General features: G+C 39.3%; 1 protein-coding gene across 2 annotated transcripts in view; it reads left to right on the forward strand.

Annotated features, from left to right (window-relative positions):
* The first annotated feature begins 713 nt into the window (after nt 1–713).
* Nucleotides 714–25,480, forward strand: part of ptpn12 (protein tyrosine phosphatase non-receptor type 12) — a 42,999-nt gene continuing 18,232 nt past the window's right edge. Inside the window, exon 1 of one of the 2 annotated variants that reach the window (XM_077499921.1) lies at nt 714–1,082. In XM_077499921.1, coding sequence (XP_077356047.1) covers nt 942–1,082 — 141 coding nt within the window. In that variant the 5' untranslated portion in view covers nt 714–941. Of the gene's footprint in view, nt 1,083–19,631; nt 20,211–25,480 lie in introns of those variants that run through there. The other variant, XM_077499920.1, reaches the window with a different exon arrangement.

A 25,480-nucleotide genomic window follows, 5' to 3' on the forward strand; every position in this document is an offset into this window, starting at 1 on the left:
TTTATTGGGACATCAACATGATTTATTTTATTTTTTTTTAGCTTTTAGCCATGTTAAAATGCTAATTCCTCACCAAAAATATGGCCGAAGTGGTGTTGTCCACCATTCTCCCCCAATGAGAAATTCGAGGTCATTCTTCTCTCCAAGCACCAGCCCCTCTCAACATGAGAAAACAAACTGTTTGCACTCTTTGACATCATAAGGTGCGGATCATAAGGTGCGGACCCACCCCCGCACCGCCTCTGCAGACTAAACGCACACCCATTTCACCTGAGACCTCCATGGGATAGTGACAAAAGTAGCCTTTATCAGTAAATATTTTGTCCAACTGAATTCAAAGCAATCAATTATCCTTCACATTTGAAATGCCAAAGTGCACTGACAATTGTCTTAAAATCCAGCTGGCGGACACTTGTGTAAAATACAAGTAAAACTTGTGCACTATTGCAACTAATTGAACAAATGTTATAGTGGTTAGTGTGCTTGCTCTGTAAGCAACAAGTCCCTGGTTCAAGACCAGCTCAGGTTTGGTTTTTTTCCTCCTTCTTTCCTTCCCTCTCCTCCCCTCCTCCTCCATGATTTCTTGCAGCAAGGAGCCGTTTTGTTCAAATGTTTATTAAAGAATTGGCTTGCTCAAACGCAGAGCTCCAACAACAGACTGCAGTCGGCTCGCTGGGGGCGCGGCAATCACACGGGGAGAGGCGGGGTTTTACTGAACCAGGCGTTTTACTTCCGCGTTAAAAATAACCAGAAAAACACCTAATATTTCATAAAAAAATTACATCACCATGGTGTCAAAGGGTAAGATTTAATCATTATATGCCTAATACTGTAGTGTAATCCCTTTAACCGTACCCCCCACTAATCAGTCTGTGTCTGAGCAAATGTCACTTATATAGAAGACCATTTGTTCTGATTGTCATTTGCATGTTTTTTTTTTCATGGCAAAACACCTGGATGGGCGAGATGAGCTGTGGGGTGGCAAATGTGATGACAGCACCATCCCTTCATTTCCCTCCGGAGAAATCGCGCCAACACAACAAGGCCCATTGTCTTCCTTCCTTTCCGTGTCATGTGGCCAGGTGGGGGATTTTGGAGAGCAAAAAAAAAAAAAAAAAAAAGACAACACATGTATTGTTTCACCTGTGGACAGGTGTGTGTGTGTGTGCAAATGTGTTACAAAACACGCACAAATATGTCAAAACAAGTCTTTAATTAAGATGATCTCCAAGTCAGGGTGGTTCCCCTTCAGCCAAACAGAGTTGCTCGTGTCCAGAGGAGGAGCAAGGTGACGCCAGCGGGCCACACTGAGGCCCTTGTTCAGGGGTGTCCAAACTTTTTCCTCTGAGGGCCACATACAGAAAAACAGAAAGCTGCAAGGGCCACTTTGACTTTTTTTTAAAAAGTTATTTATTAACACATTCATTGCCAAAGCAGCAAAAAAATGCATCATTTGACGTCTTTTTCCGTCAATGGCAGTGAATGAGTTAAACATGGTAAAAATTAGGGGTGGGACAAAAAACCGATTCGACCGAACCATCGGTCGTCAAGGGGAGCTAAACGGCCGTATCGGTAGCAGACTTTTCAACCGATACAAAATCCGCCGGGAATCCTTAGATACATTGCTTGTAAAGCTGTGGCTTCCGGTTACGGACGGGCTACGTCATCATGATCACGTGACCAGGAACATGGCATCCCACACCATACAATCGAATTCGGACAGTTAATTCATTTGCTCCCAAAAACGTGTAAATACGTTTTTTTTTAATGTTCTAAGTGTCCCAAAGACATATTTATACATTTTTTTGTTGTTTTTTTTATGCTAGAGCATACAGAAAGCTTTGATGCAGCCTCTCAACTGCAAAGAACGGTTGCAGAAATGGTAGTTATTACACAAACGGCCAGCAGGTGGCAGCAGAGCAAAGGAGATCAACCAGGGCCATGTAGAAAAAAAGCTAAATTACTTACAATTTTGAATAGATTTGTGAAAACTGATGAAACTTAGCTCTCTTCTAATGCTAATTGCTGCAAAACGGAAACAGATAGAAACATACTTTTTTTTCTGATGGAAGAAGAGACTTTAATCTTTCTTTTGATAGGTTCCATGCTTTTATAACAATAGAACACAATATTCTGTGAGCCTTGCAAAATCAGTCTAAATCCAGTAAAACAGCTAGGAGCGAACGGGATTGCGAAATGTGAAAATGGCTGGGAGTGAATGAGTTAATCCGTTTAAACTAGAATTCAGGGAATAAGATGTCAAAGATATTTGTACTTTTATTCTTTGTACACAATGCCTAATCCAATACTGAAAAATGATTATTATTGCTTTAACTTTAGAGAGAAAAAATTTTAGTTTTTTTTTTTAACTCATTCAGTGCCATTGACGGCTATACACGTCAAAGTAGGGCTGTGCAATTAATTGAAATTCAATCATAATTTCAATTATTACACTCCATAATTAAAAAATCAGCATAATCGCAAAGTAAAAAGATTGAGTTGTTTAAATTTATACATTTGCACCTTTTTTTAATTTTAAAATAACTAATTTGATCAATTTTGTTTCATCCAAAAGGAACTGGCATAAATATAGTGTTTCAAATAATTTTATTTGTCTTAATATTTTTTTATTTGTTTTTTATGTTTAAAAATTTTCTTGTTTTGTACCAAAAAAAATAATATTGCCCTACTGCACAGTGCATATGCTGCACTCCAACTTTCATGTTTTTGGCAACATAAATAAATATATATTATTATAAATTCTGTTTGGTCCAAAACTTAATTATAGTGTTTCTATTTTTTTTTAAATTTGGTCCTAATATTTTTAAACGCTTAAACATTTTCTTGTTTTGTGCCAAAACATAAATAACCGATAATTGTGATTTCAACTATTGCCAAAATAATCCTGATAATTATTTTTCCCATAATCGAGCACCCCTATGTCAAAGATCCATTTTTACTGGGCTGGCAGTGAATGAATTAATATACACTTTGGAGGGCAGTGTTTGAATGCCATTATCTTTGCTTCGTGAAAAGAAAAAAAATTGCCTATTTTTGCCAATGTTCAAATAGCGGATGTTGACCGATTAAGTGGGCTGGCCAATCAATCGGTCGGTCGGTCAGTCCAAATGTAACACAGCTCACGCTTATGTAGGAGGTAGTTATCTATAAATATGTACAATTTGCTAATTGGATTTCTTGGGCCTTGGCAGAGGTCTGGGTGTGTGCTTCTTTTTTTTTAGCCGGTCCAGTGCAACGTGTATGTAGTTGTTACAAGATGACAAAAAAAAACCGTGCATCCACGCAGCGCTCAAGTTCAGAATCTGTTACATAATTCCCACTCTGCTCATATCCATCTGGGAATACTCTTTTTGGCACTTCCAGTGTGTGTGAGTGAGCGAGTGTGTAGGCGAGAGAAAGATGGGAAAAAGTCAAGTGAGTTGGTGTGTGTGTATGGGCATCAAGCTCATGGAAGCAAATTGTAAATCCGTTGAGTAGAGTCACCGGATGGTTAGAATGGAATGACAGCGAAGATGCTCATGTGTGTGCGGCGGGGGCGGGGGCGGCGAGCAGGCTGCTGCGTGGGCTCCATTCTCCATTGCCGTGTCAGACACTTCCACTCGGCCGCACCATTCACAAGCGTTGGCTCAAAGAGCTCCAGAGAAGCCAGACCCAGGCCAAGCCGGAACCGCACTGTCGCTTTGGGAAGGCGTCCAAAGCAACAGCGTCATGTGAAGCTGCCAGATCAAGCTGTGCAGTCATGTGCTCATTTACATTTGGGCAGAGGGAGCGACTCGTTCCCTTTGCAAGCGGGAGAGCTTGAGGCTACTACGTTCTCCAGTCAACTGCAAATCTCATTGCAATGTTTTACCCCTTGGCCTGAACTAATTTTTCAGTCAGATCACACAATCAATTATCTTCTTGCTTTGTAGGCTGAAATATAATCCCACAAGTTTTGCAGCCAGTTGATTTTGACATCAATAAGATTTTATTGAAGATCTGGAGGCTTCTTGATTTGAATAGTAGTCTGGAAAAGGCTTGAGAATATTGGCTACAAATGAGGATGTGCTGAATAGATGCATACACCCAACGATCTGAAATTTTACTATCAAACATGTTGAGTCAAATCTCAGTTCAACTTCAAATCAATATTGTAAACGTTGAAAGTTTGAAGTTGAGTACAAAATATTTTCAGCGATAACAACTGTCTACAATTAATTTGATAACTTCATTATGTTTCAACAATACATTCAAAAACACAATGCTACTTTGTGTCGACTTAAAATGACATCACAGGTGCTCAGGAAGCAGGAAGGGACCAATCAGAGCTTGACTGTTTTCCGGGTTTGCTCATGTGATGTTCGCAAACTTATGCTGCGTTCGAGGATGGTCGGAAGTAGGCGTGTTAAAAAAAAAAACTCGATTTGGCGATATATCGCGATACTACATCGCGCGATTCTCGAATCGATTCAATAATCGGCAGAATCGATTTTTTTTTTTTTTTTTTTTTTTTAGGATTCACACCTTGAGCATGGAAGAATGTTATATGAACGGAACATTAAGCCTTAATATTTTATTTCAATGCTGTTCAAACATGAAACAAATTACAACCTCTATAAGACTGAAATTTCAGATAAATAAATAATACATTTTCATATAAATCTTACACTCTACAAGCTTACTGATTAGTATTTTCTAAATTTGAATGAAAAAAAATCGCAACAATCGACTTATAAATTCGTACCGGGATTAATCGGTATCGAATCGAATCGGGACCTGTGAATCGTGATACGAACCGAATCGTCAGGTACTAGGCAATTCACACCCCTAGTCGGAAGTCGGACTTTTCGAGTTCAAGGGAGCGTTCCCGTACACACTTGCTGGTTTGAACTCGGAAATTCCACTTGCGATGTCGATAAAAAAGAAAGACCCCGACTTCACCGACGGACTACAAGTGACGTCACTTTTAAAATGGTTTCCCGTTTGGAAACACAGACCATGAATGGTAAAACACAATTTTTTTAGTATAAAACTAGATAGCTTTCTTCATTCATAAATAGTCGACATAACTTCACGTAACGCAAAGTACGTGACAATATGCCGCTATCTTCCGGCATGAAATTATACGGTGAACTGCTGAACTGTATGGAATGCTTATGAAATAAATTAAAAAAAAACAAAAAACAATAAATGAAGCAAAATTACGAGAAGGTAAGTTTGCTGGAGATCAAAAATGAGTTTTAAGAACCAAAATAAAAAACAATTTACCACTATCCGCCATTTTGGTTGTTTACTTTCGCCTTGAACGCTTTCAGGTCGGAACTGAGAAAACCAACTCGGATATATCCGACTTCCGACCATCCTCGAACGCAGCATTAGCGTGAGCACATGTGATGTCATTCTCAGTCTACAGTAGCAAAAGGCTATTTTAATTGTACATGAAAAATAACAGTTATCAAATTATTTCTAGGCGAAATATGAACTTCTTACTGCTGAAAATGGTTCAATGAGTCAATTATCTAACAATAAACAAAAAATTTTGGTGAGTGATTGTGAAAAGCAGGGAAGAGAAATTTTACTAATGATCCAACTTGATAAAAGTTTTGGTTCAAATGATGCCGATAGAAACGTACTCCCGCAAAGCTTTTATTTCTCAACTTTATATATATTGTGCTTTCACAACCGTGTAGCTGATCATTGGCTAGAGGGCACCATTGGTTGAATGGCGTGCGCCAATGTGGAATGAGTGGCATGTGATTGGCCAGGATGTCCAAAAAGTGCTGAGCGGACGGAGAGCGCTTGCGGCTTATGCGCTGAGCCAGCTTCCCTCATCACATTAGTTTGTCTGAATGTCAACCCCAGCAACACACAAAATGTCCGCTCCTTTCAGCTTCAGCTTTTGTTGTGCAGTAATCCCCCACATATTTACGCTTCACAAATTCAACTAGTCAGACATGTTTTTTTTAACTCACCTATTCTAATTTTTTGTGCTCGAAAGTCCTGAAAATTGAGAAAATATAGTACAGTGAACCTTCCGCAACTAATTCCCAAAAGGTTTTGTAATTGCCAACAGGTGCCACAAGATGGCAGCACTGCTTCTACTTTGAGGTGAAAATCCTCAACTCACTTCAACATACGTCCTTGATGCCATCAGATGGTGCCAAATTATTTGCACAAAAATGGCTCATAGTTTTTAATACATGCACAGTTGTAAAAATGTTAGAGGAGGAGACGATTTACTGTATAACACAGGGGTGTCCAAACTATGGCCCGGGGGCCATTTGCGGCCCGTCGTCCATTTTTCAGTGGCCCGCGGCATATGCTAGGAATGGCATTTGACTCAGTTAAAATAAATTAACTCATTCACTGCCAATGACAACTATAGACGTCAAAATCCAAGCAAACCGGCAGTGTTAATTTTGAAAAAAAGGAAAAAAAAAGAAAATTCAAAATTAACATTTTAATTTAAAAAATAATAATTTAGTTTTAGTTATAGTCTTCTGACTAAATTTAATTTAAAGCCTTAGTCATAACTCAGTCACCTGATTGTATTTTAGTTTTAATCCAATTTTAGTCAACAAAAATAAAGAGAATTTTAGTCGACTAAAATTGGAGCCCGAGACCCAGTATGTGGTCTCAGTAAGACCAAGACCGATCACAAGAACGTCAACGCCCGTGTTGTAGGTTAACAGGAATCCGTTCTACGCACGATGGTAGCACTTAGCAATGAAATTGTTGTCATCGTTGTTATGCATGTTATTAATAACTATGAATGAAAACAATGAAATACTAAAACTAAATTCAAAATTTCTTGTCAAAATTTGCACTGGCTGTTTGCTTGGATTTTTGACGTCTGTAGTCGTCATTGGCAGTGAATGAGTTAAAAAAACAAAAATGTTTGGAGATGGTCAAAATAAGAAGGGAGGGTGTTGAAAAACAGGTTATTTTAGTTAACTAAAACTAATGTAAAAAACTAAAACTAAAATAAAAAAATATATATCCATCCATTTTCTTGGCTGCTTATTCCTCACAAGGGTCGCGGGGAGTGCTGGAGCCTATCTCAGCTGGCTTTGGGCAAGAGGCGGGGTACACCCTGGACTGGTTGCCAGCCAATCGCAGCAAAAAAACAATATTGTTATCGAAATAAAATAAAAACGAAAATGCTTTATAAAAAACAAAAACTAACTGAAACTACATTTTATGTTTACAAAACTAACTAAAACTAACTATAATTATAGCAAACATGTCCTTCGTTTTAGTCTTTGGTAATTAATTTAATGCATGAGCCTTTGGGGATGATTTTAAATGTGATTTTTAGTAGATTTATTTTGATATAAACTGGAATAACGACGTTTGAAAGTATGTCACACAGAAGTGACGTCATCTAGCAGCAGCCAATAGAAAAGCACCTTCAGATGACATTGCTCCCATGTTAAATATTGCGTACAAGTAATACACGTTTCTTTAAAAAACAAAAAACAAAAAAACTAATACTAATACTGAACCTAAGAAACTAAACTAAACCTGTATTTTTTAAAGAACGAAACTAATAAAAATCCACATGGAAAATAAAGAAGCGGCCAGTAGCATCGGTGGTGGTGATAAGCACTCCCATCAAAAAAACAAAAACAAATTCCATGAACTGATAACAGACCGGAAATGAGTTCCCACAGAAAATGACACTCATGCCTGTTTCATATCTGCTACTGTAACAAGGGCACGAGTGGAATTGATTCACGTCGTTGTTGTTGTTAGCCTGACAGGCCACTTTTTGGCTCCCTTCGGGGCTTGTGTGGTTTTTCAAGCATCATGTTCTCTCTTATTATGTCGCAGCCAGACTCCCACTGAACGGCACTATCAAATAAAAGAGGGATCAGGGAAGATGATGACCCAAGCAAGCCAGTAAGCCAGTCCAACGCAGGGGGCTGAAAAAACAAACAAATGCCGGCCTGCAATTTAAGGCGATATTAAGCAAACAATAACAACAACAAAATAGAGTGATAGTTACATGTTATTTGCAAGCCACTCGTATGCTGGAGTGCCAGCGCGCATGTGCCTTCTATTTTTTTATTCTTACCCTCAGCTATTTTTAGTCCTCAGTGATCTGGAAAGTTGCACTTGAACGCACCACAAAGATGACAAGCGACACGTGCACTTCCTGTGTAAACACTCCACGCCAACAGGGGGCAGTAGTCTGATGTTGAAAGGATGTCACTGAACCGTCTGTCAGGTGTGCGTACCTGCTCCTAATCTCAACCAAACTTCAAATTTGACATAATTTAACAATGTCAAAAAATCAAGGACCCTACTGATTTTGGAACGAGACCTGCTATACAGTTTATATATCAAGAGCTGCCAAATGTTATGGATTAACGGGAAATCACCAAACGCAAACTCATTACGCCTAGAACAAATTATGATAGTTAACGAAAACTAAACTAAAACTGAAAAACAATGCAATTAAATAAAATTCTATAACTGATTTATGAGAGTGATAACCATCGCAATGGCCAAAACATGCCCAACTCAAATGAAGCTGCACTAATAAACTCACCACCAGAGGGTACTAGAAGTGCACATATGGAATACAACTAAGGGTGTGAATTGCCTAGTACCCTCGACTCGTATCACGATTCATGTCTCACGATTTGATTCGATGCCAATTAAGCCCGATACAATATTACAATAAACTTATAAGTCGATTGTTGGGATTTTTTTTTTTTTTTTTACTCAAATTTAGAAAATACTAACCAGTAAACTTGAACAAAATTGTACACTGTAAGATTTGTATGAAAATGTATTTGAAAATGTGTGTGAAACTTCAGTCATATCTGTGAGCCACTGTATTTAACAATACAGTAATCTGTTTCATATTTGAACAGCTTTGAAATAAAATATTATGGCTTAATGTTCCATTAATTAATATAACATTTTTCCATGCTTAAGGTGTGAGCCCTAACCCTAAGTAAGACGTTTTGTTGAATATTTTGCTATCAAAAATGGATGTTTAAAAATCGATTCGGCCGCCTATTGAATCGATTCGAGAAGTGCGTGACGTAATATCGCGATATATTGCCGAATCGATTTTTTTTTAACACCCCTAAATACAACCACACCTTTTAATATGACAACGACGATATCATGGCAGATTTCATATCGTGATATTGCCATTATTGTTAGGCAAATGAATAAGTGTCTGGAGAGCAAAAAATGTACATAGTGACAAAGAACACATATATTTGACAACATTTCAAAAATATGAAAATTCATTTCAATAAAATTCAATACATTTTTGCTTGGAAATTCCGTATTTATTTATTTATTTATTTATTTATTTATTTATTTATTTATTTATTATTTACAGTAATATATTATTATTATTATTATTATTATTATTATTATTATTTGATTAGTAGTAGTAGTAGTAGTATTTATTGGTCCACATGTGAGTAGTTGAACTAATTAGTGAGTGAAGCAATGTTTAAAAAAATGAAAACTTATTCAAATTGTAGTTCATGGTTTGAAGCAACAGTCCAGTTGATTTTGAATGAGATGGGAGATTTTTTATTCAGATGTTTAATGTAGTGAATTGATTTTTTCCGCTTCTTGCTATTGTTAATTGAGGTGTAAGTAACCCGGCTAGTTGATTATTGACTTCCATTTCCACATGCCTGTTCATATTATAGCAAAGATGACTCAGCACGAGTCAACCTTTCACCGTATGATTTTTGCTTTACTGTCCACAAATACACTGGAAAATGGAACATGTGTCCTTCCAGCAATACTAATCCCCCCCCCAACGCCCGTCGCCTGTTTCCTCCGTGTATGTGTGTGTACTGTATGTCCCCGATTCCACCCACAGAATCCCCTTCAGACCACCACCTCCGTCCCGCTCCTTGTCTGTTTACGCCCTCCGGTATCAACAAGGCCCGAGCGCCATGGCAGCGAACGGCGGCGGCAAAACACGTGCGTCTGCTTCCAACGAGGCTTTGCGGCCGCTTTGGGGGAGTTTAGTGCGGGGTGAAAAGAATGTTGACGCCGTGCCTGTCAGTGAGGTCGAAAAATGCTTTTGATGTGAAGGGGCCTTGCAGGTGCTAAATGGGGTCAACAATGCAGAATGGTGCCTATTCATACGGAAAAAAAAAAAAAAGTGGGAAGTAGGTCTTGTATCCCCTCAATGAATAGAATTCCAGCACGCCTTCACGTTGAACATTAAAAATTCAATGTTCAAAATTTGATCTCAATTTATTGGAAGTTTGAGACTTCTGGGGTTGGCATAAGACTCTGGTTTTGTAACCACGCAGGAGGGGTTTTGTTGGTGCTGGATTTCACTTTGATGGATTGGATGTACTGGCTTCTATGGATCTCACTCTGCCTTATCGATCCTTCCCTCCTTCCTCTCTTTAGTTTTTCCTCTGGTCTCTTGAGATCTCGCTAAATTTGCTGGAATTTAGAGGCTTCCGGGGTTGGCGTCAGACTTTGATTTTGTAATCATGGGGAAGGCAGGAAGTGTTTGGTCGGTGCTGGATTTCACTTTGATTTATCTTTCTTTTCTCTTTATTTTTTTCTGACCTTTTCTCTGGTCTCCTGACCATTTAAACTTCACGACTCTGGCAAGATTCTGAAGTACCTGGTTAAGGCGAAGGGTAATGGGATATTTATAAGGCTTTAGGTGAATTAATGAGTATAAATTTATACGTATTTGCACACGCACACGCACGCACGCACACGCACGCACGCAAACGCACACACGCAAACGCACGCACACACACACAAAAAAAAAAAAAGAGCAATGATGATAAGACGTTGAATCGGTAAGACTACCGAATGAACAATTCTGAAAAAAAAAAAAAAAAAAAAATCAATGTGGGATGGTGGTTAGCAGGTCTGCCTCACAGTCGAGAGGCATCGGGTTTGATTCCAGACTGGGGAAAATCCACAATCAAGTTCCTCTGCGCACTTTCCAACTCGCTTAGCCGTGTCTCCAGCTGCAGAGCGAGCTAGACCGCATCACAGGGCCGAAATTGAAGGAGCGCCCCAACATCAGAGGCAGTGCAGGCCCGTTGACAGCTGAGTGGGGGTAAAAAAAAAAAAAAAGCGCTCAGTGCCACATCTGGCTCTCAGTTTAGCCTCCGTGCACCTCGTCTCCTGTGATTATCTCTTCCCTCTCCCACCCGCCTTACAATGGAACAAAGCGGATTGTTGTTGAAGGACAGCCATGGGAAACAAGCAGGAGAATCACATCACTTGTGATGCCAGGGAGGAGAGGGCAAAGTGTTCCGGTTGGTTCAAGTTGAGAAAAAAAAAAGAAAAGAAGTTCCTGAATGGAGATTAAAGGGCTCACTTTGTTTCCCAGCATGCTTCTGGGTTTCCTCAGCAACCCCCGTCCGTTGGTGTCCTTCTCCTCACCCCTCCGAAAGCATGTGCGCCGCAGATGAGCTTTACTGGAAACCACCACAACGTTGATGAGAAAAGAGCCTGCCGCTGTCTCTGAATGCATACGGCGTGGATTCCAATGGCTTGAACTACAGTCGGCAGGCCAGTTTAAATAGAAGGCAAGCCCAGCGGTTACAGGAGGTTTACTCGCAATATTCCCTCAACAAAAACATTTTTATAATAACAATTAGAAGAAGAATTAGAAGAAGGCACAGCAGCGTTTGCATTTTTCTTAGACTGCTGGAAAAAAAAAACGAGGTCTGTGAGAAACTTTTCGTGTGTTTTTATCGGTCTACAATAGAGAGCATCCTGACATACTGTATGATTGTGTGGTTCAATGGATGCTCAGCAGCTGATAAAAAATGTCTAGAGAGAGTCATCAGTTCTGCACAGAAAATCATTGGCTGTTCCCTTCCTTCATTAGAAGAAATTGCAAATTGTAGACTGGTCTCAAAAGCTGGAAAAATAGCAAAGGACTTTTCTCACCCTGCCAATGCACTTTTTGAGTTACTGCCCTCAGGGAGACGTTATAGGTGCCTTAAAACCAGGACTAGTAGGTACAGAGACAGTTTTTTCCCGAGTCTAATAACTCTTTTAAACAGCCATAAGTAGTCATTTTAACTAATGGATGCTCGTAGTATTTATTTCTTAAATTTGTGTTTGTGTATGGTTTTTAATGGTGGTTTTAAAGATGGAGCACTTTACTGGAGCGGCATTTTTAATTTTGTTGTATTTATTTACAATGACAATAAAGGTATTCATTCATTCATTCATTCATTCATTCATTCATTCATTCATTCAATTAGGGCTCGGTAGCCATTCTAATTTCCTCAATCGATTTGATTTCAATTCACAAGAGTTCAATCCGACATCATTTCTTCTTAAATAACAAGACCATGATTAAAAACTCCACAAATATTTAAATTAAGTTCCAAAGTACATTTTGTGAGGGCAGTAGCTGGTCAAATGATTTAGTTTATTTATGAAAGTAACACTTAAGTGTTACACAATCATTGACATCAGCAAGGATGGGATGAAAATATTTTCATTAGGGATGTTCGATACCACTTTTTTTTTCAGACCGATACCGAAAACAGGTAAGCTCTGATTGGTCCCTTTCCTGCTTCCTGAGCACCTGTGAGGTCATTTTAAGTTGACAGAAAGTGGCATTGTCTTTTTGAATGTATTAATTAGGGATGTTCGATACCACTTTTTTTCAGACCGATACCGATACTCAGACCCTCAGTGCTCATCGATACTGATACCAACTGCCGATACCAGTAGTACATTTTGACAAATAAAAATATCATTAAAAGATATTTTTAAACAAATATATTTCCTTTAATTTTGACCCCAAAAAAACAGCACAGTCACTCTTCAATAGTCTTAACGCTCAAAATAAAACACAAAAATGTTCTTTTAGTTTAAGATTCACAATTTTGAAGTATTTCCAAACCGGTGAAGTTTTAGTGAAAAACTGCTGCAAGCTAGCGCCAGTTTCAGGCAAGGAGGACTCAATTAACGTCTTCCCCCTCTGCCATCGGTCGCTTGTACTCGTCTGCGTCACGAGTACTCGAGTACTTGAAAAAAGGCTGGTATCGGCCCGATACCGATACCTGGTATCGGCCCGATACCGATACCTGGTATCGGTACTCGCCCATCCCTAATCTTCAAAATTCTAATTCAATAATTTGAATTATAAACTAAAAATGATTCTGAATTATCTTAAAGTGCAATAGGTCAGGTCTTCCATAAATGTAATAAAATATTTTTTAATTCATGTGACCAGTAAATTTCAAGAAAACAGTAAGATTAAAAAAAAAAAAAAAAGTCCTTAAAAATTCTATTTTCTTAAGAATTTGTGAGGAAAAAACAACAGATTTAAATAATCGATTGATGGTTTTATGAATCGATATTGGGCTCGAAAAGGAAAGTCAATTCGATTTCGATTATTTATTTATTTTTAAACGCAATCCCTAATAACATAGTACAGTGAAGAAAACTGAACTCATAATTCAGTCACTTAAAAAAACACACGATTAATTTCAATAATATGCAAAAAAAAAAAAAAAAAATCACATCAACATACACTTTTTATTCTAATTGTAGGTCTAGTAATCGCTCATCTCCCCCATGCCTTGACATGTTTGGCCGCCATCTTTCTGCTATACCCGAGGAGAAGAACTTGGCGAAGTGAGTTAGCCCTGGTGGTATTTGCAGCTGGACCCAACGGTCGGACCGCCGCATACCTTCCACACTTGGGGCCTACAGGTGGTCGGCATGATTTCCTGATTCAGGCTCCTGTTACTTGTCTCCCACTACATATACTAATATACAGTTACTATGACTCTTTCAATACAGGGATTGTAAAAAGATATTATTTCATCACGTTGCTGCAAATTGCTGCTGAAGTCTGCCAAGATCCGATCTCTTCCTCCATCTGTCTTTGCGCCACGTAACACGAGCTAATTTAACCAACATGGACTCGCGCGTTATTAGTCACGATGCTGCTTACTCACGGTAACGCCTTCTTCTCTCGCCGTCTCCGTTTCTCCCGCTCTGCGTAGGCTTCCCGTCCGACATGCTCATGCAGACAAAAGTGTGCTGTGATGCAACTGGGCTGACACATGGATTTCTCCAGGTGACGGTGGCGGCTTTGTTTACGTGTCTGTTTTGGAACTGTTGCTTAGTGGGATGATGTACACCAGTGGTGTCCAAACTACGGCCCGGGGGCCATTGGCGGCCCGCCGTCCATTTTTCAGTGGCCCGCGACATATGCTAAAAATGGCATTTGACTCTGTTCAAATATTTATAATACATTTAATTTTAATACAAGTACTATTAACTCATTTGCTCCCAATAACGTGTAAATACGTTTTTTTATGTTTTAAGTGTCCCAAAGAAGTATTTATATGTTTTTTGTTTTTGTTTTTTGTTTTTTGTTTTATGCTAGAGCATACAGAAGGCTTTGTTGTAGCCTCTCAACTGCAAAGAACGGTTGCAGAAATGGTAGTTATTACACAAACGGCCAGCAGGTGGCAGCAGCGCAAAGGAGATCAACCAGGGCCATCTAGAAAAAAAGCTCAATTACTTACAATTTTAAATAGATTTGTGAAAACTGATAAAACTTAGCTCTCTTCTAATGCTAATTACTGCGAAACGGAAACAGATAGAAACATACTTTTTTTTTTTTTCCTGATGAAAGAAGAGACTTTAATCTTTCTTTTGGTAGGTTCCATGTTTTTATAGCAATAGAACACAATATTTTGTGGGCCTTGCAAAATCAGTCAAAATCCAGTAAAACAGCCGGAAGCGAACGGGATTTCGAAATGTGAAAATGGCTGGGAGTGAATGAGTTAAAGATTATTTTAGTTAACAAAAACTAACGAAATAACTAAAACTAAAATTCAAAAAAACAATTTCCTTAACGAAATAAAAAAAAATGCTTTTTAAAGAACAAAAACTAACTGAAATTACATTTTATGTTTACAAAACTAACTAAATCTAACTATAATTACAGCAAAAATTTCCTTCATTTTAGTCTTTGGTAATTAATTTAATGCATGAGACTTTGCGGATGACTTTAAATGTAATTTTTAGTAGATTTATTTTGATCTAAACCAGAATAATGACATTTGAAAGTATGTCACATAGACGTGACATCATCTAGCAGCAACCAATAGAAAAGCACCTTCAGACACCCATGGTGTGTTTTTTTAAATATTGCGCACAAGTAATACACATTAAAAAAAAAAAAAAAAAAAAAAACTAAAACTAATTAAAGAACTAAAACTAATAAAAACTAACTGAATTTATAAAACAAAACTCAAACCAAAATAAAAACTAAATTAAAAAAATCCAAAACTATAATAACGCTACTGCCATATTACAAATAAATTGGTTTATGTACTGTTGCATTTTTCTAAATATGCAAAAGCACAAATAAATTATTTGTACAATTTTTTTTTAGGACTAAACACAATTTCTATTCATAACATTATGTGGCCCTTGCATCATTCTGATTTTCTGTATGTGGCCCTCAAATGAAAAAGTTTGGACACCCCTGATGTACATCAGTGGTTGTCAAATCATTTGCAATACATTATTGTTTTGTCATGACATGATGAGCTTGTCTGATGGACAGTGGATCACATGCTGTTGTCCTATCGGATCAGTCTTAAAACGAGCCATCGTTAACGAGCCGTATGAGTTTGATGACCTGTTGCAACAGCTTTGGACCAGATGGCTCCCTCACTTTTCTCAAGAAGGCGCCACATTCCGAGATTCCTTCACTCGGGGAAATCCAGAAGGGTCTTGTAAAAACAATCCTACAAGAATCTCTCAGGTGTCCAGTGAATGACCTGCGCAGTAGCAGGAAATATATGTTTGCATGTAATCCCCTCATTCAATCCCGGGGACATCAGGAAGACTGAATGTCCACCATTTCCGAGGTGTCAGACTTGAAATTGGCGTGAAATGGAGATGATGTGGACTAGGGGGGGTTGGGATTATATCTGAGCACGGGCAGGTCTTGACTAGCTTGCTCCTGTACCTTGGCGGGCCTGTCAAGTCAAAACAGCTGACATCACTGCGCAGGAAGTCTTATTGCAAACAGGGAACTGTTTGGGGTTAGGAAAATATGCTTTGATCCAAGCAAACACATCTTGTAGCACTCCATTAGGAACACCTGCACAATGTCATGGCAGCCAATAAAAATGCTCAACTTTGAGTAGCACTGTGAGAGAAGTGTTCATTTAACTATGTTTAATATTGTGGCCAAAAAGCTGCACTACATACAAAGATGTCCAAATTCCTACGTTTGGGTCACACTTTATTATTTAATCCATCACACTTATTCTTATTTGTCTGTTACTGTAGTCAAACAAGGCTGCCAAGTTAAGTTAGAGACACTTTTTTTCCCCCCCTTACTGCAAGCTTTTTCATTGACAATGGAATGCAACTAGTGGGTGGATGCTGCCCCCTGGTGGAAAAATAACATTGAACGAGCGTTTGTGATACAATAATGTAAAGGGAAAATCCAAAGTCCCACAAAATTCGGCAATTATGCCGTGGTTCTTTATTCTGGCACACTTACGTTATTATTAGTCCTTGTCATATTTGTTACAATAAATTACCCCACTAAATTACCACATAAATTCGCTAATTCAGATGTATTAATTTTTTTCCCCCATGTACTTTGTTGCAAGTTAAATTATTGTAATTTTGAAAAAGATATTAGTAAAATGAACTGTTTAAATATAAATTTAACATATTTTATCTTATGGTTAATAAGATGTACTTTGATTATACTTTAATTATAAATAATGTGACATAAAAGAAAAATCAATTTTACCTCGTCTAAGAATGGCCTAACTGCTCACGTCTGTGCATTCTGAAACTCAAATATCGCACAGTACCTACAGTGTATTTGTCCACCCTTGCTTTAAAGCTTTGATTTCGAGACAGATTTACTATTTATTATTTTTGCATTCACAAATTAATCAAACGAAGCTTTTATGCTTCACATATTAATTCTGCGCTTGCTTCAAGCCCTTTAATAAAATATTCATCTGAAGATTCCGAAGTGTATAAGGGCAGCACAAGCTTCCATGTAAATTCACTGTGCTCTCGCGAGATTATGACGCGTCACATACGGAAGTCGCTTTAAGTTTGTATATGTTAATTTAGTTCATAACGAGTCGTTTCTGATAGTTTGAACGGGTCGAATTGGGAGAAAACGTGTTTTCTGTCACAAAGGGCGACAATAGCCGGATTAAATCTAAGAAATCTAACAAAAACTGGTGGTATTTTGTTTGTATCATGTTCACGGTCCTCTGTTCCCAGGACCAATTTACGTTTCTTTATGTTAAATGTTTTTTTTAATTCCGCTTGTTTGTCCTCAAGTAAAGCTAAGGTTACAAATAGAAAGTAAATAGTATGATTTTAAAAAATCAAAAAAATCAAAGCATGATGGTCCGTTAAATAAGAAACGCACACGAAGCAACACTACCGTCTTGTGGTCAGTTGGAGTAACTACACAAAAGGGGGGCTGGCGCATGATCGAGCGATGCTATTTTGCGCACGTCATTAATGGTTCGCTACGGTTATGGATGCTTTCCCATCTGGAATTTTGCTTATTTTTAGAGTGGTGGGAGGAAATGTCTTTGCCTCAAATGGACCCCAGGACAACTTGAAAACTTCAATAGGCAAATATTGTTTCAAAGAGAGAGATATTTCTACAACTCCGTATCTGGTTTCTTACTGGTCTGGTTTTGCTGATAGTTTACACTGGAAACAAATTTGGTCTCTGCCATACAAATATATTTGAACAAATAAAGTAAGGGAAATTTCTTCCAAAATTATACAAAGGTATTAACCTCTCAAAAATTATCTCTTCAATTAAATGACCATAAATTCTTTTGCACAATGGGGAAAAAAAATTCTGAACTAATGATTCAATTAAAATGTGCAGCACTGAATTGAAAATTGGGTCGCCATTGTAAAATTATGCACAGTTTGAGCATTTTAATTTGGTGATTTTGATGCCACTAGAGGGAGCCAACATACAACTCTTTGAGAATTGCTTGTAGCACTAGAAGTGCATATACGATGCACTGTACTGTATGTCATTATGCGCCCACTAGGAGGCCCCCAAGAGCAATGAACAGAGTCTGGAGTCATAGATTGATTTAAAACAAAAAAAGGTTATGGTGGTTTGGGTCGTTTTTTTTTTTTTATTATTATTATTAATTTTTTTTAAAAGGGTTTTCAACTCACGCTTTTGCAAATTATTACTTGCCATGTTCAATTTTGTATTTATATTGGATTATTATTGGCACAATCGCTAAATTATTGGTCACGGTAATATTTTAGTGCGACCATCGGTCTTTAATTGTTACCACCTGATTAGAACCCAAATAGGTTACTTTACTTTTGCTTCAGGTTCAGGGACAAGATAAAGGTAATGCATATTTGCATTAGTGTGTGCATGTTGTGTTGGCGCCTCCTTCCAACTCTTTGGGCTTGTGTATGGGCTAGTAGCAGCAACATTCCTGCTCTCAGCTGCTTCTCAACACTACATTCCGGAGGATGAGGCGGATGGATGGGAGGGGAAAGACCATGTGCGTGCGTGTGTGTGTGTAAAGGAGAAAGTAAAACAGGGATGATTTGGGAGCTGTGTCAGCAGGATGTTGTCATAGCTAAACTGTTGCGGGCCCCTCAGCGCCACTGGGAGGTCAAATACAGTAAAGAGAAGGAAACAGGCGTTGAACTCTGAAGACCACTTTCTTATAGGATTCCCATGCTAATACCCAATCATGGAGGGAAGAAATAAACTTGTTTGCACAGTTATGTGTGAAATGAGGGGGTTAGTCACAGAAAATAAACTGTTTGGATGATGTCTTGTGTCAGAAGGGAGGAAAAAATGTGCGTGTGTTTTGCTGGCACAGTCCAAATTCTGAACAGAATTTTGTTGGTCTCACGGGTAGGTCTGGAATAAAAAAAAAAAAAAAAAGATACTCCTCATTTGTTTTTGTGGAAGAGGTTTAATGCTGAGTAATTTGTTTTAAGTTTCCAAACTTCCACTATCGTTGCCATAATCCAGAACAGTGAATGGTCATATTCACTGACTGCATTATGCAAGATGTATTTGTCCCAAATTATTCCTGGAGTTGTTTTAATCCAGAGTCGACATCTGACCCATTAATCTGCGTTTTAATTCCGGCCTTCACGTAATATCTAGCAGCCACGCATCCCTCCATCGTTAGTGGTAGAGATTAAAATCTTGTAATGGCTGCTTGACTGGATTATCTGACCGTTGGCGTCTGATTTTAGATCATGGAGGGGATTAACCTGCTCGCTTGTCTAATTCTTGATCACCTGTTGTGGCATCTGTTCAGATAACAGCGATTGTTGCCAAATGCTGGGCACTGTTTGTAAAAGGGTGTAAAACCACAAAATAATTTGAATCATTAAAAAAAAAACACAGGAAAATGTCTTGCTAAACTACTGTGTTCATTTCAAAATGATGACGTGACAAATCGCGTCGAAGCGACAGACTGAAGTTCTATCCAATCAGAGTCGTTCTATTGATAAAGAGACATTGTTTTCCACCAATGAGATAGCAACATTTATTCTCGACCGCCAATCATCAGCCAGAATTCTCCTGGAAGGGGCAGGTGCTTTTTGTCGTGGAAATCCAGCTAGACAGGGAGGGGTAGAAGATACACTTACCGGACCGGGTCTCTCTCTCACGCTTTCTTTTTAAAGTCGAATTGCTTTCTTTCATCTTTTTTAATTTCTTAGACAACCAAGTTTTTTTTTTTTATATATCTTATGTAATGCTACGGTTGTAAACTTCATCGTTGTGGTTGCATTTTCCGTGGACTACTGTCAAGCGTTGTGAAAACAGCAAAGAAGAAAGAAGGGGAAACAACATGGGGCGATAAATAATATATATTTAAAAAAAGAGAGAGAAGAGTAATGCTTGCGAACCGACGATGACTCCTTGGGAGGATCCGTGAAGCATATTTATTTTTTTATTTATTCCCCCAACCCCCCCGTTTCCTTTTGTGTCCTTTTTTTGTTGCTTTTTTTCCGCCTCCCCTGCTACTTTAAGGGAGGTTGTTTTTAAGGTAGCAGGACACCTTGAATAGAAAGCGGGCACAAGCATGATGGACCAAGCGGGCATCCTGAGAAAGTTTATCCAGGGCGTGAAAGCCATGACCGAGGGGGACGACGACAGGGGAGAGGACAACTTCGGCAGCGACTTTATGGTGGGTGAGAAAAATGATCGACAAGCTAGCTAGCTCGCAAGCTAACTCACGTAGAACCTCTTCTATGTCTTCACGGTGCCTCTCCCTCCCGTGCTCTTATCGCACCACCTCCCCGTGTCCCGCTAGGAGGCGGTGGGCGGCCGCGCTGTCCTCTTCCTCCCATTTCCAGGCTTCACACGTCGGCCTAGCTTTGTCTCCTAGCCGCAGACATGCCGCCGGCTCCACTTTCTTTCAAATAAGCAAGACAACCTTCCACATTGACGTCACTTGTTGACCATTAGACAGCCGTTATGTTGTACAGTATATCTTAGCATGGCTTGTTTGTGCATATGTTGTGGTGGCTGAACTTCCTGTTGTTGTAAAATAGCTTCTGTTCACCATGACCGATAGCTAGACCGATACATAGAGTGCTTTTCATTCACAAGGGAAATTCACTCACAACTAATACTGTACTATTGTGGTCCTCATGTAACCAGTAAATAAGCAGTGGCTTGGCACAGTGTAACATTTGGAATGTCTCACGTGCATTTAGATCTTGATCTGGTTTGTTTGTGGATATTGTCACTGACAAGACATAACGGCTTAATAATAGGACCTAAAATGTGGTACTCCTAAACTTATTTTTCTTCCCCACCATATTTCAAACACTAAAAACTTCTTCATAAAAGCGGTTTTGAATGCAGTTGCAGTATATGTCAATTAACTGTGGAGAAATGAAATATACACAAATTGTTTTTTTTTCTAATTGGATGAATCGTTTTCTTGATAGGTGCAGTTATTTTGGCTTGTGCACCTGCCCCCCAAAATGCTTCTGAACATACCTGATATGCTGCTTTATGAAAGGTGAAATTGGAAATCCTCCTTATTGCAAATGTTTACATGTTATAACTCCTGGAAACATGTTTAATATACATTTTTAAAGGTGTAATCTCAGTTAATCACCCACCCATCATTCAATTCTAATGCCAATTTCACGTTATATTTTTTTGAAGTGACGTGTGTTTGTTTTATTCTGACCTATTGATTGGGATGTAGGCATTGGGAGCACATACACACAACACACACCCTCCTGTGCACTTCATGGAAGCTGCTTGCTTGCCGGAGCTTGCAACATTCTTTCTTGGGCCTATTTCATAACATGATGTTCTGCCTTTTAAATGGCTGTTTCATTACCTTTTGGACACACAGTCAAAACTCACTAACATGAGGCAAAACAACACACACACACATTCTGTTGTCAACGTGGCAACAGATGTTGCGCAAATATTAGACAGAGACACTGGGGAAGTAGCATTTATCATGTTTATGTTACTGCTTATTAGCATGCAGTGATATCTGCTTGCCCAAAAAAAGTGAGCTGTTATCGTTGTCAAAGTTGAACGTCAAAGAAACTGAGATGACCCAACAATCACACTTGTAGCCCCTTGCGTGACCCTCAAACCGCCCGTTATATATGAGAAAAATGGTTCAATTGAAGTTCGCATGCTAATTATTCATGCATCCAAGGCCTCTGGCTGACTTTGCTCTCATCTGGCAACATTATGCACTGTTCCTCTTTTATTATTCATCAGACAGCAGACTGTCGAAAAGAAAACTTGGTTAGTTAGGCCGCTTGCCCAGTGCAGCCGAGCGTTTTAGCAGGTTGCAGCAGTTTTTCACAGCCATACCTCCATTTCTTGGCTGTGGGGAGGTGCTCCGTTGCACCAGAAAACCCGGACTTTAACACCCACTTTAACTGCCTATTGTTACTTATATATAGAATGTGTTTCATACACATAATTACAGTGCTCTTGTAGGTCAACGAGTCACAGATTATATGCTAGGCCAAATGCTGTGGGATAATGCGAAATACTCATACCGAGTGTCTTTTTCAATCTAGAACTTCTTTTCTTCTGATATCATCAGCACATACTGGCAACGTGTGTTTACTGCGAGAACGTCACTGACTCATGATGTGAACAGAGAGCCTGAAGCAGACGTGGTTGGTCAACAGAATAACCCAAGAAAGAAAAGGATACAAACTCAGCTGTCTGAGCTCTATCTGGCTGGCATCATATCATAAGTGCATCTCATATATATGCTTGCAATTTGTGCAATGGTGTTCCTAAAGGCGCTGGACCCAACGGTGAATTTCAAAGCCCTGCGATGGCCAAATTGAACATTGTAATGGCGTGTTAAATAGATGACATTCCTCTCATTATGCCTGAGTGTATTAAGCTTGTGACTAAAATACCTTCTTTACTACAGATTAGTTTGTGTTCGCTACTTTTTTTTCTTTTCTTTTTTTAAAGCTAAATGCTGACTGAGGTGTTTTTTGTTCTCCTCCCACGGACTCTGGATGTTATCACGGCACAGATGAAAGATGTTCAAACTTTGGAGTCTCTCAGGTAAAAACTGAAGATTCCCGCAGGCTGCTGAAGTAGTTTTGGCCTCCGAGGTTGTCATCTCGTTAAAAGTGAATCTCCCATCGCTGGCCTACATGTGTGTGATGTGTGGATGTTTCATTCGCATGCTTTTCGGTTGTTCTACATAACAGCTGGTGTGCTGCTGATCTTGTGCCTCATGTTATTGTAAAAAACATCTTCCAATTTCTTCAGTGGCATTTTGCAAGCTGCCCCATCCGTGGGCTTAATTTAGATTTTTATTTTTTATTTTTTCCACCCGGAGCTGCCTTGTTTGTTCTCACAGGAGAAACCAAGACATATTTCCACTCTGTGAGTTATCCTGTGTCAACTTTACATGAAGTTCAGTGACCCAGACCATACACACAGGAATTGATGTGCTAATGTTGTGCGGGTCTAATGTGAAAGGAAATGAATACTCAACAGCGAGAAGGCTTGAACATGCAACTATTAGCTCCAGTGTCCACTCTGAATCCAAAATGTGTCTTCAGCGTAAAAGCGTACAATGCAGGCCGATGACAGATGTCGTCACGGCGAGGTCTCGACAAAAGGGTACGGCTTACGAGCACAAGGTCAGCAGGTTGACCTTTTATGTGCTGTGAATATCTGAGCGACTGATGTGATGCACGCACGGCCTACACAAGCAGCTCCCGTCCCGGATGATTAGGATTATGTGCGGTTGGACCACATCTGCTTCCTGCGGCAGTGGGAACAATACCGGCAAACATTGTTTGCCATCTATGACTGAGAGGTCTGCCATTTTAATTGCAACATGTAAAGCTGTACGCTGTCAGACCTGATTGTTAGTGCGGTAACTTACTTTTAAGGAACATCTAAATAAATGGGTCAGTAACACAGTTTAAGATGAATTTATTGTGACATGTACAGAGCCAAATAAAAGTTACTGGACGAGCATCATTTGAACGAGCTCGACATCTCTGGAGAGGATCTAAACCACTAAAAAAAGCCTGTACAGTGGGATGTTCGGGGTGAATCCCTTCACACGATGTCCAATACTTCCCAAGCTTCACAATTTGTTCACACAAAGGCCAGCAAAGCGCCTCTTGCTTCTCAGATTGAACGTATCTGCATATTTCAGATTGAATGTATCTGCATATTCTGAAAAGCGCTTTGCAAATGCCATGTTTTTCTACCAAGTGGCATGGCAACGTTTAGCTCACCGGGGCACAGTTTGGTAAAAACTGATCAGGCTTGCATTTCCACTGCAGGAAGTTGAACTGTACCCCTACGTGGAAACAAGGTTTGATGATAGTGGAGGTGGACATACCTGACTGTCAAATTTGTCAATAAATCAAGGTTTTTCCTGGCTCAAATTGAAGCGTTTTTCTGATCATTTGCACAGATGCGGATGTCTGGCTCAACGTTTTCTAAAATATATTTTATTGTTTGTTAACATTTTCTTTTTCTCAAAACCACTGGTTGCCATTTCTTCTTGATAAATGCTTTGTCAGTATTTACCTGTTGGAAAATCTACAATTGGCACTAGGAAAGAAAATATTTGGATGCTTTTATGATTGACTTCTTGCTGTCTCTGAAACAGCGCAACCACGACGCCTGTCAGATAAAAACACTTTCTTGATGTCAAAGCCAGACAGATGGGGACTCATAACTCTGCAACGGACTCCGTAAAGCTCCGCTTCTCTGCTTTTAGAAGCCGTTGGAATTACGTTGCTAGTACACTGCAAACGGTTCAGGAGTTATGGTGATTTGGAAAAAAAAAACAACTTGTATTTTCCAGTCGGGTTCGTATATTTAGGGATAATTATGTTCACTTGCCTGGGCAAACCTAATAGAACCGCCAGTGGCCATGGTTGTTGTTGTTGTTGTTGTTGTTTAAGACTTCGCGCTCGTGGGAGGAAGCTCGGAAATGCAGCGGAAACTATGGCCAAAACCCAAAAATGGGACGGTGTTGAAAATTGAAAGTGCCGATTTGAATGTTTTTAAAACCGTTTTAACCAGAAAAGACGGGTTAGTCGGACTGGTGATCAGGGGTCAAAGATTTGAGAGTTGAGACTTGACCTTTAGACACTTGTGTCAATCTCTGGTCAGAGATTTCAGAGCTGGTCGTAGCTCGCCTGGAAAGCCGACTCATCCTTCATCATCATTTGATTGTATGGTTCATTTTGAGCTGGACTGAAATTGCTTTCAACGGCATTGTGGGTGGCCAAACCAACTTTCTTGCGTTCAAGAAAGTGGGTGTGGCTTGCCAGGCTACGTAGTAACCACCCCTGAATTTTATATGTAGGAAAACCCTAATTAATAATGTTTGGCCAGAAACTTCTACAAGTAGTGAGCGTATACATACAATATTGTAAAGTTCACAAGGAAAGTCACATGGCTGTCAGCTGAACAACAGCCCAGCTACTGTACGTGTTTATGTATGTCTAGTATTTGTGTGTGGTCTGGTCTGGCACACGAGGCTCCATCGGAAGTGGTCACCTAGAAATGAGCCTGGTTGCAAACCACTCCAGTTCAGCTGGCGTGCTCGCTTGCCTTTCATGTGACCGTATTGTGGTGTGAACCACACGGTTGAGGCGCAACAATTTTTTTTTTTTTTTTTTTATTTTTTTAATGAATGAGTTTTCAGGTGTGAATTTCTTATCATTAGGAATTGTCTTTGGATTGTTGCTGGCATTTGTACAACAGCGGAGCCAAGGGAATTCTGTCAGACCATCTTATGACATGAAAATGAAGAGTGACAGAGAATGAGGGAAAAGAAAACCCCGGTGGCTAATTAAAGGAGAGTACATTGCGGTCCTTGGTACTCTTGTTTGTGTGAAGCAGTGCTCCACTGACCTATATTAGCTTTCATGGGTTGGTGACTCCAAGTTGGAGGCCCCAACTCGC

This window comes from Festucalex cinctus, chromosome 16 (assembly GCF_051991245.1).
Source record: "Festucalex cinctus isolate MCC-2025b chromosome 16, RoL_Fcin_1.0, whole genome shotgun sequence".
NCBI classification, from domain to species: domain Eukaryota; kingdom Metazoa; phylum Chordata; class Actinopteri; order Syngnathiformes; family Syngnathidae; genus Festucalex; species Festucalex cinctus.